Source organism: Anabrus simplex, chromosome 2 (genome assembly GCF_040414725.1).
Source record: "Anabrus simplex isolate iqAnaSimp1 chromosome 2, ASM4041472v1, whole genome shotgun sequence".
NCBI classification, from domain to species: domain Eukaryota; kingdom Metazoa; phylum Arthropoda; class Insecta; order Orthoptera; family Tettigoniidae; genus Anabrus; species Anabrus simplex.
Window position 1 is genome coordinate 642,085,759 of NC_090266.1, and position 16,130 is coordinate 642,101,888.

A 16,130-nucleotide genomic window follows, 5' to 3' on the forward strand; every position below is an offset into this window, starting at 1 on the left:
AGTTCTGTTCGAGGTAGATTCGGTGTAAAAATCATTATGAAAGATAAGAAAGGACCTACTTCATACACAAGGAGATATATAGGAGACAATGAGGCTTCATCGTGGCATCTATTGTTTTTAGAATCCATGCTGAAGCACATTCAAAAGTGCACCATTGAAGAAACTTGCAGAAGGTTGGAGTCAGATTCGTGGGCCATTTCTTTGGTAGAATGTGAAGCGTTTATTGCTTTAGTGTATGCAAGGGGAGCAATGCATTATTCTTTGTTAGATGTGAGCGACATGTGGTTGAAGGAATGGGGACCTCCAGTATTTGCTGATACCATGTCATATGACCGCTTCAAGGAAATTCTTAGGTTTCTCTGGTTTGACAGAAAAACAGCATGTTACCCTCGGCTTATCAACGACAAATTCTCTCCAGCTTCTGAGCTGTGGTCACTTTTTGTTGAAAACTCTCAGCTGTACTTTACATCCGGTGAATACATAACAGTTAATCAACATATCCTACCTCCGGAACACTTCCATCTTATTTTATTTATCAGCCCATTCTTGGATGCCTGGGTTCGTTAACTTCAAGAAGGCCAGTTTCCTCACGCTCATTTTACACTTTTTATTTTTTCCATTATAGATTTGAACTTCATTGACAGTTTTCCACTATGGTCACATACAGTTCACCATGCACCTGTTATCTTCTCTGACACATCTTCTCAGTTTTATCCCTGCCCTCTCGACCATTTAAAATAAGGCACACACCTAGCCAACATTGGAAACAATCATCGAGGACGGGACCGTTAAATTGAGAAGAAATTGAGAATGCTGCTATTCTAAAATTTGAAATTCATAGGCGGTTTTCCATTACGTGTCACATACATTTCACCTGGCACGTTGTCTCCTTTCAAACTTGGATTCTCAAGCTTTTTTGCTCTCTTCCTAGCCATTCATGGTAATGGTGACTCTACAAAGACAGACTGTCAGTTCTGAATTTTCAACACAGTGATTTCATCCTGGTTTTGAATTGTATCAAACTGCAAAATTTTTAGACTAAGAGGTCTGCAACCTCACTATAAGCACCTATTCATTTCTGTCTGTATCATTTACTTTCATTTCTTTTCTTCTTAGGTTTAACACACTTTTTAGATTCAATCATGTATAATATTAACCTTTTTTTTTTTCACTGAATTTGTCTCAAGTTATTTATTGCTCTATCTAATGATGGAAATGTTTTATATTGTATTGGTTTTTATTTCCGCATGTCTCCTTTGTTTTTAATTTTTTCCTTCATTATGTTTTTAGCAAATTTTTAGCTTGTATTATATAAATAACTTCAAACGAGTCAAAACATGTTTGAATTTTATTACTCCATCTAATGAAGGAATTATATTATTGATTCCGAGGATACTTTAAATTTTTCCTTCGTGTTTGTAGACTATTGGCATAAACAAAAGGAAAAGTATCAGTGTGCTAAGAAGACAGCCAGGTGATTTTCGGGATCAACATTTCGCCTGTATCAGGAAATTAAATTATGTAGCTGGATTTAAAAATGCCGGCTATTCAGTTTCACACAAAATGCTACAGTTAGACACTGGAGACCACAAGGAAAAATGCAATAAAGCAAGCATTCTGTTTAAAGCAGACAAGAGGGTGGGTGTGTTGATTTTTGAATAGGAACTTTTTGAAGGAGGACATCTTATCGCCAACAATTGCTGAAGGACTATTCTGAAAAATTGATGGTATTGCATTGGTATTATAAGTTGAAGTTTAAATTTGCTTGTTTCCCCCACTCCCCTTCTAGTTTTTGAGGTTAAAATATACTAAAATTGCTGGAAAATTATGCAAGTAAATATGGTATTTTACTTCCTGGCTTATGTTCGTGTTCTCATTTATACTTGTAGCTTGGGTACAATTTCTATAAAAATGACATAGTTTGAATTTTTATTACATACCTGACTTTTAATGTAGATTTTGATTTCCGTAGTTTGTTACGAGAGCTGTCCGAGTGATAGACCTGATAACGAACATAGAAATGCAAGGATTTATGTCAAATGGTGGGTTGACTAGCTTTATCAACAGATTAGAGGTGAGTAAATTACTATTATAATTATAATTAGAGTTTAATATATTAGTTTAAGAATCTGCATGTAAGTTTGTAAGGCTTGTACACTTAATGAAAATGAATATACTTACTGCCAGTATGTGGCAAAATGAACAGCACTGAAATTACAAACATGCTGTGACCATCAAGATGTAACATAACATGCAAGATTACAAGAGAAGTACGTATCTAAGTCCATTACTACATCATGTATTAAAAATGTGCACCTTCACATTGTTCGTAATGGTCTTGTACATTGTCACCTTCTTGTTATAATGATGTAACTTGATGTTCAAAGCAGGGTCGTATTTTGAGTACAGCTTGTTTTGCCGCATACTGTATTTAATATTTCTACACTTTTAAGCGTACATGCTTCACTTTGTTTAACACATTGAAGACTCTGCCCATAGAAACTATGGGCACATTATTTTTATAGCCTCCAACAGATCTTGGAGAATCTACACGCGTGTTTTTTATTGTGGCTAAAAATGCAAGCTGCATCCGCCGTTTCAGCGAGCTGTAACTTCACCAGAATACCATAGGATGCTTCTAGTGAGCATAAAATATAAAAATTTTCCAGAGCTCTTCTTTCAAGGCATTCATAACACAGCTGCATTCTACATAATCTGCTGCTTTGTCATAGGTCACTCTCATCTGTGAAGTGAGCCAGAAAGTAGGTGTGTGCAGACAGGAAGAGTGTGTATTTGTTTCAGAGGCAGGCTTGTTTGTGTCATTCTTGTGAATATTTAGCATGTGTAACTCAAGTGAACAAAATTTAGACAGTGAATCAGTACTGCATGTTCTTACGAAAAACTCAGGTTGTGTAATTGAGGATGAGGATGACAATTACACACAAAGTGAACATGATCATTCTGATGCTTTCAAGCAAGTAAAATTAGACAATGAGCTAATTTCAAATTGGTGTCAAGTGGGTTCTGTGATACAGTCTCCTACTGCTCCATAAAAATTTGGGTTGTCTCCTATGCACATATGACAACCTGCAGCAACTCGATGCAAGCCAGTTGTCAAAACAATGAATGGTGGGAAAGCAAATTACTGGTTGTAAACAAGGATACCCATGCCAATTGACCACTTAGGTTAGATTCTGCATATTTAATTAGCATGTTTTAGTAGACGTAACCTCACTATTTATACAATTTTGTAAATATCACCCTGACTGCCATCTGTAGCTGTGACAGGAGTTTTTTTCTTCAATTTAAAACTTATCTTCATAAATATACAATAAATTTTTGTACTGTTATAACAATTACTGTACAACTCGCTTTTGTGTGGAGGAAAGTATTATGTTTTTAAATATTCCAATAGTTTTTACAGTAGTTGCTTTCCATAGCCTTGAAAACATTTCAAAAACCATTAAAGAACCTGCAATTCCTGGAGGAAGCACAGTCAGATATGACCATCTCCATTGCACTTAGGGCTTTTTCTTCAGTGTGTAATTATTTTGATCTATACCATAATTGACTTTACTTAATTCCTTTTCCTCCGATGTGGGGCATAGGGCACATGTTAGAGCTCCCCATCTGACCCTGTTTGTTGCCATCTTCTTGATGTTAGTCCAGGAGTACACAATGGCTGTCACCTCTGTTTCAGTGGTCCTGCGCCACGTCGACCTCGGTCTGCCTCACCGCCTTGTTCCTTGAGTGTTCCATTCCAGCGCCTGCTTTGGAATATGTTGTGGGTCTCTTCTCAAAGTGTGTCCGATCCATCTCCGTCTACATTTCCTTTCTTTTATGACTACCCATACCTCAGCTTTCCGTTGTTGGGTGCGCTGCCAAAGTTCTTCATTGGAGATAACTTCTGGCCAGCGTACTCCCACTATAGTCCTCAAGCATTTATTTATGAAGGGTTGGACTCTTTTTGTAATCTCTATACCATAACTGGTTAAATGTTAAAATAATTTGCACATTAAGCAAAGTTCATTCATATGTAACGATCGGTGTACATTCTAATTAAAATCCTTCATTCAGATGGTTCGTGGTTTGTGCTGCTGTAGTCAAGTTCTGATTTGTAGACTGTGGACAATTGATGAGTCGCCTAGCAAGTGGTCCCGAGAATTGGGATGCCAGTTGCTGTGGAATTATCCATTTTAGATATATTCTAGTTGTGGCCCACCTTATGCTCTGGTAGCTAGTACTATACTATTCATCAGGGGTCCTAACCCATTAGATGACAGATTCTAACTGGGAATGTATGTAAGTAGGGTAGAACTACTACACATAATTTTCAGTGTTTTAAGCCAGTCTTGGACATATGGAAGTGACAAAAGCTACTTTTCCATTTGACAGGCAATTTTGCAAAAAACTGGGCAGACAAAATGGAATTTGATGGAGTGCTATCAACATTAATGGGGCTTATGAATGAATGAATGAATGAATGAATGAATGAATGAATGAATGAATGAATGAATGAATGAATGAATGAATGAAAGTTGAATTGAGTCAAGCAAAATGGGTGCTCACAGATTTGTTGGGAGTTATGCTGATGCCGTACATTGATGGAGTGTTCCATCCATTGAGTGAAAGATGCAAACATAATTTGATAGACACTTCTGTCCGCACGCAAGGACTACCTACAGGTGCATATTTACTGTTACAGAGTCAGTGAGGTTTGTTCTATAAGTTTTAAAATATAACCAACAATTGTCAGCAACTACCTGAACTTGATTTTTATACCATAAACGGTTAACTCACTCTTGGAATAAGAGAAGTAAAACACACCTCACTGCGTGTAACTTGTAAATAAACAAGGCAGCGACCTGGAGTGGTGCGGATGATGTTATTCGTGATTGGCTTGAAAAATATTGATGTTGAGATTCACAATGAAAATATGCGAAGTAAAAAGAAATCATCTTCAAATGATATTGGTGAAGGTGAATCTGATTCTATTTCTGGAGAGAATTGAGAACTTGAAGCTAATAAACCTACTGACGTTAGTTGTAAGCCAGTTTGTGAAAATCATTTTGTGGTAGAGAGGAGGTTGGGAGATAAGCCAAGAGCCAATCAATCAATACTGAGAGATCCAAATACTAGCCAATCAATCAATCAATCAATCAATCAATCAATCAATCAATACTGATCTGCATTTAGGGCAGTCGCCCAGGTGGCAGATTCCCTATCTGTTGCTTTCCTAGCCTTTTCCGAAATGATTTCAAAGAAATTGGAAATTTATTGAACATCTCCCTTGGTAAGTTATTCCAATCCCTAACTCCCCTTCCTATAAATGAATATTTGCCCCAGTTTGTCCTCTTGAATTCCAACTTTATCTTCATATTGTGATCTTTCCTACTTTTATAAACGCCATTCAAACTTATTCGTCTACTAATGTCATTCCACGCCATCTCTCCGCTGACAGCTCAGAACATACCACTTAGTCCAGCAGCTCTTCTTCTTTCTCTCAATTCTTCCCAACCCAAACATAGCAACATTTTTGTAACGCTACTCTTTTGTCGGAAATCACTCAGAACAAATCGAGCTGCTTTTCTTTGGATTTTTTCCAGTTCTTGAATCAGGTAATCCTGGTGAGGGTCCCATACACTGGAACCATACTCTAGTTGGGGTCTTACCAGAGACTTATGTGCACTCTCCTTTACATCCTTACTACAACCCCTAAACACCCTCATAACCATGTGCAGAGATCGGTACCCTTTATTTACAATCCCATTTATGTGATTACCCCAGTGAAGATCTTTCCTTATATTAACACCTAGATACTTACAATGATCCCCAAAAGGAACATTCACCCCATCAACGCAGTAATTAAAACTGAGAGGACTTTTCCTATTTGTGAAACTCACAACCTGACTTTTACGCCCGTTTATCAACATACCATTGCCTGCTGTCCATCTCACATTTTCGAGGTCACGTTGCAGTTGCTCACAATCTTGTAACTTATTTATCACTCTATAGAGAATAACATCATCCGCAAAAAGCCTTACCTCCGATTCCACTCCTTTACTCAGATCATTTATATATATATAAGAAAACATAAACGTCCGATAATACTGCCTTGAGGAATTCCCCTCTCAACTATTACAGGGTCAGACAAAGCTTCACCTACTCTAACTCTCTGAGATCTATTTTCTAGAAATATAGCAACCCATTCAGTCACTCTTTTGTCTAGTCCAATTGCACTCATTTTTGCCAGTAGTTTCCCATGATCTACCCTATCAAATGCTTTAGACAGGTCAATCGCAATACAGTCTATTTGACCTCCAGAATCCAAGATATCTGCTATATCTTGCTGGAATCCTACAAGTTGAGCTTCAGTGGAATAACCTTTCCTAAAACCGAATTGCCTTCTATCAAACGAGTTATTAATTTCACAAACATGTCTAATGTAATCAGAAAGAATGCCTTCCCAAAGCTTACATACAATGCATGTCAAAGTTACTGGCCTGTAATTTTCAGCTTTATGTCTATCACCCTTTCCTTTATACACAGGGGCTACTATAGCAACTCTCCATTCATCTGGTATAGCTCCTTCGACCAGACAATAATCAAATAAGTACTTCAGATATGGTACTATATCCCAACCCATTGTGTTTAGTATATCCCCAGAAATCTGATCAATTCCAGCCGCTTTTCTAGTTTTCAACTTTTGTATCTTATTGTAAATGTCATTGTTATCATATGTAAATTTTATTACTTCTTTGGCCTTAGTCTCCTCCTCTATCTCGACATTATCCTTGTAACCAACAATCTTTACGTACTGCTGACTGAATACTTCTGCCTTTTGAAGATCCTCACATACACACTCCCCTTGTTCATTAATTATTCCTGGAATGTCCTCCTTGGAACCTGTTTCTGCCTTAAAATACCTATACATACCCTTCCATTTTTCACTGAAATTTGTATGACTGCCAATTATGCTTGCCATCATGTTATCCTTAGCTGCCTTCTTTGCTAGATTCAATTTTCTAGTAAGTTCCTTCAATTTCTCCTTACTTCCACAGCCATTTCTAACTCTATTTCTTTCCAGTCTGCACCTCCTTCTTAGTCTCTTTATTTCTCTATTATAATAAGGTGGGTCCTTACCATTCCTTACCACCCTTAAAGGTACAAACCACCGGGCGAGTTGGCCGTGCGCATAGAGGCGCGCGGCTGTTAGCTTGCATCCGGGAGATAGTAGGTTCGAATCCCACTATTGGCAGCCCTGAAGATGGTTTTCCGTGGTTTCCCATTTTCACACCAGGCAAATGCTGGGGCTGTACCTTAATTAAGGCCACGGCCGCTTCCTTCCAACTCCTAGGCCTTTCCCATCCCATCGTCGCCATAAGACCTATCTGTGTCGGTGTGACGTAAAGCCCTTAGCAAAGAAAAAGGTACAAACCTGTTTTCGCATTCCTCAACAATTTCTTTAAACCCATCCCAGAGTCTGTTTACATTTTTATTTACCGTTTTCCACCGATCATAGTTACTTTTTAGAAACTGCCTCATGCCTGCTTTATCAGCCATATGGTACTGCCTAACAGTCCTACTTTTAAGACCTTCCTTTCTATCACATTTATTTTTAACTACCACAAAAACAGCTTCATGATCACTAATACCATCTATTACTTCAGTTTCCCTATAAAGCTCATCTGGTTTTATCAGCACGACATCCAGGATATTTTTCTCTCTGGTTGGTTCCATCACTTTCTGAATCAGCTGTCCTTCCCATATTAACTTATTTGCCATTTGTTGGTCATGCTTCCTGTCGTTCGCATTTCCTTCCCAATTTACACCTGGCAAATTCAGATCTCCCGCTACAATCACATTTCTTTCCATGTCGTTTCCCACATAGCTGACTATCCTATCAAATAATTCCGAATCCGCATCAGTGCTACCCTTTCCCGATCTGTACACTCCAAATATATCAAGTTGCCTATTATCTTTAGAAATGAGCCTTACACCTAGAATTTCATGTGTCTCATCTTTAACTTTTTCGTAGCTTACAAATTCTTCTTTCACCAGAATGAACACTCCCCCTCCCACCATTCCTATCCTATCTCTACGATACACACTCCAGTGCCGTGAGAACATTTCTGCATCCATTATATCATTTCTCAGCCATGATTCAACTCCTATTACAATATCTGGTAAATATATATCTATTAAATTACTTAATTCTATTCCTTTCTTTACAATACTTCTACAGTTCAACACTAACAATTTTATGTCATCCCTACTTGATTTCCAGTTCCGTGTTCCCTTATCACCGCTCCCTAGGCCATCCCGTTTCCCTGAATGTTCCTCCCTATTACCCTGTAAGTGGTTAATGAATTCCCCACGTGTAACAAAAGAAACCAATGCGTATGTCGGTAAATATCTTGCATATTTACCAAATTTCCCTCACACTGGTAATATACCCGTGACACCTCACAGTCAATATACTTGCTACTACCCATAAAAGTTGGCTCCATCTGAGAAGAAATGTTAGCCATCCAAGTGATGCAGAGTGGTGCAACACAGGCACTCTGCAAGGACACCTCATTAGAGTACCTTAAATGAGAGGTTGCTTTGTATGTGAACACCTACTTTTTTTTTAGTGTTCCATGCATAAGAGGACTTCTCCAAACCATAAATTTAGGGTTTAATGCCAAAAAAGTTGTTTTTGTGTCTCTAACATCCGTGTATATATTTGTCTGCATTTCCATCAAATAACTGAAAAAATAAATGGTTCGTAAGGGCAGATTTTTTTCAAAAAAATTGGCAGGTCAAAGGGTTAATGATATTTGGGTTAGGAGAGATACTGAGGAAGAGTTAGATGATTATATATTCTTAACAGATGTGAAAAGGGGAAGGGCAGAATGTGAGTTAGAACTGTTCATCATGAACAACTTAACATGCTGTGTAGTTTCTGTTAGGACCGAGCTCGATAGCTGCAGTCGCTTAAGTGCGGGCAGTATCCAGTAATCGGGAGATAGTGTGTTCGAGCCCCACTGTCGGCAGCCCTGAAGATGGTTTTCCGTGGTTTCCCATTTTCACACCAGGCAAATGCCGGGGCTGTACCTTAATTAAGGCCACGGCCGCTTCCTTCCACTTCCTAGGCCTTTCCTATCCCATCGTCGCCAAAGACCTATCTGTGTCGGTGCGACGTAAAACAAATAGCAAAAAAAAAAAGTTTCTGTTAGGCACGTAAATGAGTGAATGATGTGGCTAGATTTAGCAGTTGTTGGAATTAGAATGTGAATTCTCTCAGTCTATTCACCATGTGAGAGAGTGTAGATGAGGATAAAGTTGTCAAGTTTTATGAAGCCCTGAGTGGCATCATTGTCAGGGTTAACAGCAAGGATAGGATAGTGTTAATAGAGAATTTCAATGCGAGAATAGGAAGTTGAACTGAGGGATATGGGAAGGCGATAGATAAAAGTGGGAAAGATATGGAAACCAATAGGTGTGGGAAGCATTTACTGTTCTTCTGCAATAGTGTGAAATTAGCAGGTGCAAATTCATTCTTCAAATATAAGGCTATCCACCTGTACACAGGGTGGGTAGGGTTACCAGATCCATGATGGACTATAGAGTAACTGACTTTGAATTCAGAAAATCTATTAGGAATTCAGAGGTATTCAGAGTATTTTTCAATGATACAGACCACTTCTGATCTGCAGTGAACTAAGAAATACCAGGGCTGGAATAGTGAAAGTGAAATCGAACTGCAGACAGATAAGTGTAGAAAATCTTCAGATGGAGGAAATTTGAACAGTGGTACTGTACATGGATTTGATTAGTCATCATCACAGGTTGTTCTGCCATCCGGCAGGTCCAGTCATGGCTGTGACCCCATATCTCTCGATCTTGTGCCCTTTTCTTCACTTCTGCATAATCTTCCTTTCTTTTTCTAATGCTGTCTAATAACTGGTATCGTCTCCTTCCCCTTCCTCGTTTTCCTTTTACCATCCCTTCAATTGCTCGTTAATTCGAAGTCGTTGGGACTAAAAAATCGGACTTCGAATTACGTGATTTCGAATTAACCGCCAATTCGCAATTCAGAAGTACCAACCCTTGCTGCGTTATAAAATATTCTAAGGCCCGTTACTGCATGCATTTAACCTTGATTCACAGTTTATACCTTTCAAATGTCATGAAAAAAGAACTATTTCCAAAATGTATCCAAGAAGGTGCATTTACAGTATTCAAATAATACACTCGGAGATCTCACTGGTAAACATAACCTCACGCAACGAAAGAAAGGAAAAAAAGCACGATTCAAAGACGAGGAGAAATCTATGCTCGCTCCCATGTGCAAGTGCTTTATTAATTGGATTACTATACTGTGTGCATTTTAGATGCCTTGTATTTATACATAAAGTACCCGATGCCCTTAAAATCGAACTTTCCTATGACTCTATGGCATGGAAAGTGCCAGACGCTCTTAAAACATTGTGGCTTATCGAAGTTTCCTATGATGAGGGAATAAAGTATCTCCCTTCCATGTGCATTGCAACGCACTACTATGATCCCCATCCCTCACACTGTACAATTTTCCGGCTGGCAATTTCTCCTTTAAAACAATAAGACCGTTTGGGCTCGCATTAAAATAAAGCAATGCAGTTTCACCGGCAATGTCAAAATTGTTCGGTGCCTACGAATTTATTATATTTGCCACGTTTTTTCGTCAACTGTCGGCATCGCCAGTGTTCGCGGATTATGTTTTCTCGCACACGGCATGTTGCGTGATATTACGGCGTTCCTTAAAAGGTTGAAAACACAAGAATTCCGATTACATTCAACTTAGCAATCATGAAGCGCACTGTACACCTACCGATGTGAGTGTAAGTTCGGAAAGCTACCTCTCCACGTTCCGGAACGCGCGTTCTGTTATGCCGCGGAGCGGATAAATTTCGAGTTGAAATTACTCTGTAACATGCTATTGTTTTAAAAAGTAAAGGCAGTTTCGAATTTAAAGTCTGAATTTCGGTAATGGGGCCGACGTTGTACTTCGAGTTACGAATTATCTGTATTTCGAATTAAACAATTGAAATAACATGCAAAACTGTATCGCATGTTTCGGGGAACGAGAGCTTCTTTGAATTAGGCGGGGTTTTGAATTAACCGATTTCGAATTATCGAGGTTCTACTGTACTCGTATAAAGTGTTGCGTCTTAGATTATGCCCTATCCAATTTTTCTTCATATTTTGGATTATGGTCAGCACGCTCCTCACTTTTCCCACTCTCTTCAGAACTTCCTCATTTGATATTTTATCTTCCCACTTTACTCCTTCAATTCTTCGCCAAATCCTCATATCAAATGCCTCTATTCTTCTCTGTTCTTCCTTTCTTAATGTCCATGTTTCAGCGCCATATAGAGCTATACTCCATACGTAACACCTTGAAAGTCTCTTCCTCAGATCTTTCTCTAGCGGGCCACAAAGCAGTTTTTTCTTTTTGTTGAAGCTTTCCTTGGTTAAGGCTATTAGAGCTTTTATGTCTGTTATAGAGTGAAGGTCTTCAGTCACAATACTTCCAAGACACTTAAACTTATTTACCTGTTCAATAATTTCTCCCCCTATCTTGATTGTCGCTTTTTCACCTTCACCTCCAAATATCATGAATTTGGTTTTCTTTTTGTTTATGCTCATTCCATACTCTTGACACTTTTTGTTTAATTCTCTCAGCATTTTGCAGAGGTCCTTCACATTTTCAGCTATTACTGCCATATCATCAGCAAATCTTATACATTCAATTCTCTTACCTCCAACATTGACACCACCTTTACTACCCAAGCATTCACAAATAATTTCCTCCAAGTAAATATTAAACAAAGTTGGTGATAAGCAGCAACCCTGTCTAACACATATTCCCTGTCTGATTTCTTCTATTAATTCTCCTCTTATTCTTACTCTTGCTGTTTGGTTGTAATATAATTCCTTGATCAGTCTTCTCTCTCTCTCCATTCCACTCCATGTTTTTTAAGTATCTCCAAGAGCTTATCCCACCTCACTTTGTCAAATGCTTTCTCTGAGTCTACAAAGACTGTGTATACGTTTCTATTCTTCTCTATGCACCTTTCTCCTATGACTTTCAATAAACCAATGGCATCCCTTGTGCCTACTCCATGCCTAAATCCATATTGTTCTTCACCAATATAATTCTCCATTCGTCTGTAAATCCTTCTGTTTATTGCTCTTAATAGTATTTTAGCTGCATGAGAAATTAAACTTAGTGTCCTGTGTTCTTCACATTTCTTACTATTTTTCCTTTTTTCTATTGGTATTATTATATTTTCCAGGAAATCTTTTGGCCATTTCCCTTTTAAGTATATTTCTTGACAAAGTTTTACAAATATATCTTTTCTTTTCCCCTGCAGTACTTTGAGTAGTTCAACCGGTACTTCATCTACACCAACTGCTTTACCATTCTTCATTTCCCTAATAGTTGCCTCTATTTCGTCTTCTAATATACTGAACCCAATTTGATCTTCATTTATTTCATTTTCCTTCTCCAAATTTATACTACTCTCGTCTGGTCTGCTGTTCCAATCGTATAACCATTCTATGTACTCTTTCCATCGTTCCTTGACTTTTTCAGGCTCACTAACTGTCCATCCAATGTTTTAATCTCAATCATTCCACTTCCATTCCTTTTATACTTGAATGTTAATTCCATAGCTTCTTTGTACATCATGTCATATTTACCTTCACTTTCCAACCATTCTGTTATGCTGCAGGTTTCTCTGAGCCACTTTTCTTTAGCATGTTCAGTCTCCCTTCTTAATTCATTATTTAATTTTCTATACATCTTTCTTCCTTCTTGAGTGTTTACGGTTTTCCATTTTTTTCCTTCCATTTTGTCCAACATTTCTTCAGTTACCCATTCCTTTCTTATTTTCCTCCTCCGTTTTGTTCCCAGAACTTCTTTTGCTGTCTCTTTAAGACTGTTTCTAAATCTCTCCCATTTTTCATTAACACAGTTGACCTCATTCTCAGTTTGTAAGCTTTCAACAAGCCTCTCTTCTAACTCTACAACATTTTTAATTTTCAAGGCATATCACTTCATTGCTCTTACTTATGCTAACACTTTTTAATTTAATGCACAGTTCTGCAACAACTAGGTTGTGATCAGAACATATGTCTGCTCCTGAACAACATTTGCATTTTTTACGCCATTCCTATATTTTTGTTGTATCATAATATAGTCTATTTGGTATCTTTCATTATTAATACTGGATGTCCAAGTATACCTCCGCCTTTTACTGTTTTCAAACAATGTATTGCCAATAACCGTGTTGTTTCTTTTAGAGAAGTCGACTAACATCTGGCCTCTGCCATTTCTAACTCCGAGCTCATATTTCCTAACTATTTTGTCTTCACGTCCTTATCCAATAACGGCATTCCAATCGCCCATTATCACCACACATGCATTCTTAATTTCTCTTCCACTAATATCTTCTATTTGGCCGTAACATTCCTCTACCTCCTCTTCTGGGTGTTGACTGGTTGGCATATAAACTTGAATTATTACTAAATCTTTCTGATCACCTTTCAATGTCAGCATAATTATTCTCTCATTTACATATTCTATCTTCAACACTTTTGGCTTTATATCTTTCTTAATTAGTATTCCTACTCCATGCTGTCCACTACGCTCAGCACCTGAGTAATATAGTGTATATCCTCCACTATCCAGTTCTCCACTACCTCCCCATCTTACTTCACTCATGCCTAGTATGTCAAGTTTGTTTTTAGCCATTTCTTGTTTAGCATTTTCCAATTTTCCTTGCTGTAATAAAGTTCGTACATTCCATGTACCTATCCTCAAAATCTGTTTACATTTTCTAGGGCTTTCACTAATCCTTCCTTCATCTCTATTAGAAAACCTTGATGTATTCCCCTCCCGGAGATCCGAATGAGGGGAAGTTTTACCTCCGGAGTCTTTTATACAGAGGGCCATTGCCATGAACTTCTTGGGACGATTTCAGTGGTGGTTTCCCGTTGCCTTCCACTGACCTCCGAAACCTGTCTGGTCACGGACTCGGTTTCCCGCTGGGGTTGGTTACCCAACCTTCCACTGAGTTGCTCGGCTTAACAGGGGCACCACGTGTAGGTAGGAAGTTGGAGAATTGAGGTGACAGAGGCCAAGAGAACTCTCTTGCTGAGTTCTTGTAATTGCATATCATCCCCCCCCCCCCCTCTTTTTTTTTTTTTTGCCAGAGTCTCAAGGTGTTTGCAGAGACTCCCCCAGGTCATCTCCCGGGCTCAATTTTCCAAAGAATTGTCAGTGGGTTTGGGATATAGAAGGAGTATGGATGGCATATAAGGATGCCTTTGTAGAAATTGCAAAGAAATTCCATGGAGCAGTGGTTTGTAAATTTGTTAGAAAGTGAACATTGTGGAATGATAGGCAGGGCAGCTTGTAAACATAAAAATAATGCACATAAGCAAAGAAGCAAAGAAACGAAGTGAAGCAAATTACTCTGGAGTTCAAGAAGAAATCATGCAAAGTTTTTGCTAATATCCTGGGAAGGCTTGGTCAGGTGGCAGGGAAACCTTTCTGGACTGTAGTAATGGATCTTGGAAAGAGAGGGAAAAGGGAAATGAATAGTGTGTTAGGTAAATCAGGTGAACTAACAGATCCTAAGGATTCGGTGAACAGTTGGAAGGAGTATTTTTAAAATCTTCTCAATGTAAAAGGGAAATATTTTTAATGAAGTCTTGAACAATGGACTTCATGATAAGGAGAACAACAATTGCAGTGGAATTACAATCGAGGAAGTGGAGAGTATGGTAAATTAAGTACATTTCTTTTAAACCAGCAGGAATAGATGAAATTAAACCTGAAAGGGGGAAATACAGTGGGAATGCAGGGAAGAAATGGCTTCGTGAAGTAAAAGAATTAGAGTGGAAGTTGAGTAATATACTGTGTAATTTGGATGAAAGCAGCAATTGCACCTCTCTAAAGTTGGGGCAGCCAACCGATCCTCAACCAGCAGCAAAGAAAGCTGGATATGTTTGATCTGGCTCCATGCTTGCCCTGCAGGGAGTGATTAATGATGGTAGTGGGCTTAAAAATGGAAGTTCTCATTCTCCAACAAAAATCCTCAAAGCTCTGTTGCCAATGCACCCTTTTGGTTTTGTTTCCGTATTCTGAGGAAAAACCGATTGTAATGAAATCTAATAGAATAGTAGCTTGGCGATATAAATTCATAGACTGTCTCCAGAAGTGGCATTCCAAGGGGTGCAGAGTTCTCTGTCTAGATGAAATTAGTGTGACACTCATGACATTGTGTGAATTAAGGGTGGGATGATGGTATTTGTAATGGCATATTTAAGACACCAGCATTACTAGGCAAGCATGTTATGGTATTGCATGCTGGAGGCAATGAGAGCTGGGTTGAGAATTGTTTTCATCAGCTAAAATCATTGCAGACTGAAAAGCTGGTAGTCATGGTGAAATGGCAGCTCAAGTTTTTGAAAACTGCCCATCCGTTTGCACTGACCGCCTGGCTGTCATAACCTAGATACCTGCTAGTTACATAATATTTCAAGTTGCGTTATGTCGCACCGACAGAGATAGGTCTTATGTCGACGATGGAATAGGAAAGTGCTAGGAGTGGGAAGAAAGCTACCGTGGCCTAAATTAAGGTACAGCCCCAGCATTTACCTGGTGTGTAAATGGGAAATCACGGAAAACCGTCTTCAGTGCTGCTGACAGTGGGGTTCGAACCCACTATTCCCAAATGCATGTTCACAGCTGCGCACTCCCAACTTGCTTGGTTTACATAATATTAATACATATTTCTGTCATTGAAAACCTACAACCTGTTTTCCAGTCAGTGACCGGGTTGGGGATGGAAGAATGAAGCCCCATCTTGCGGCGAGGATAGGAATTTTGCCAGCTGCCAAAGCCTGTCACACTCCTCTGGGGCGATGATTAATGACTGACAGATGAAATGACAGTGGAGAGTGTTGCTGGAATGAAAAACGACAGGGAAAACTGGAGTACCCGGAGAAAAATCTATCCCACCTCCGCTTTGTCTGGCACAAATCTCGCATGGAGTGACCGGGATTTGAACCACGGAACCCAGGGTTGAGAGGCC

General features: G+C 38.8%; 1 protein-coding gene across 1 annotated transcript in view; it reads left to right on the forward strand.

The window, feature by feature from the left end:
- The window catches only part of HUWE1 (HECT, UBA and WWE domain containing E3 ubiquitin protein ligase 1), a 1,366,532-nt gene that overhangs the window by 183,766 nt on the left and 1,166,636 nt on the right, over positions 1–16,130 (forward strand). The window contains exon 9 of the mRNA XM_068226019.1: positions 1,973–2,074. Coding sequence (XP_068082120.1) covers positions 1,973–2,074 — 102 coding nt within the window. The remainder of the gene's footprint in view (positions 1–1,972; positions 2,075–16,130) is intronic.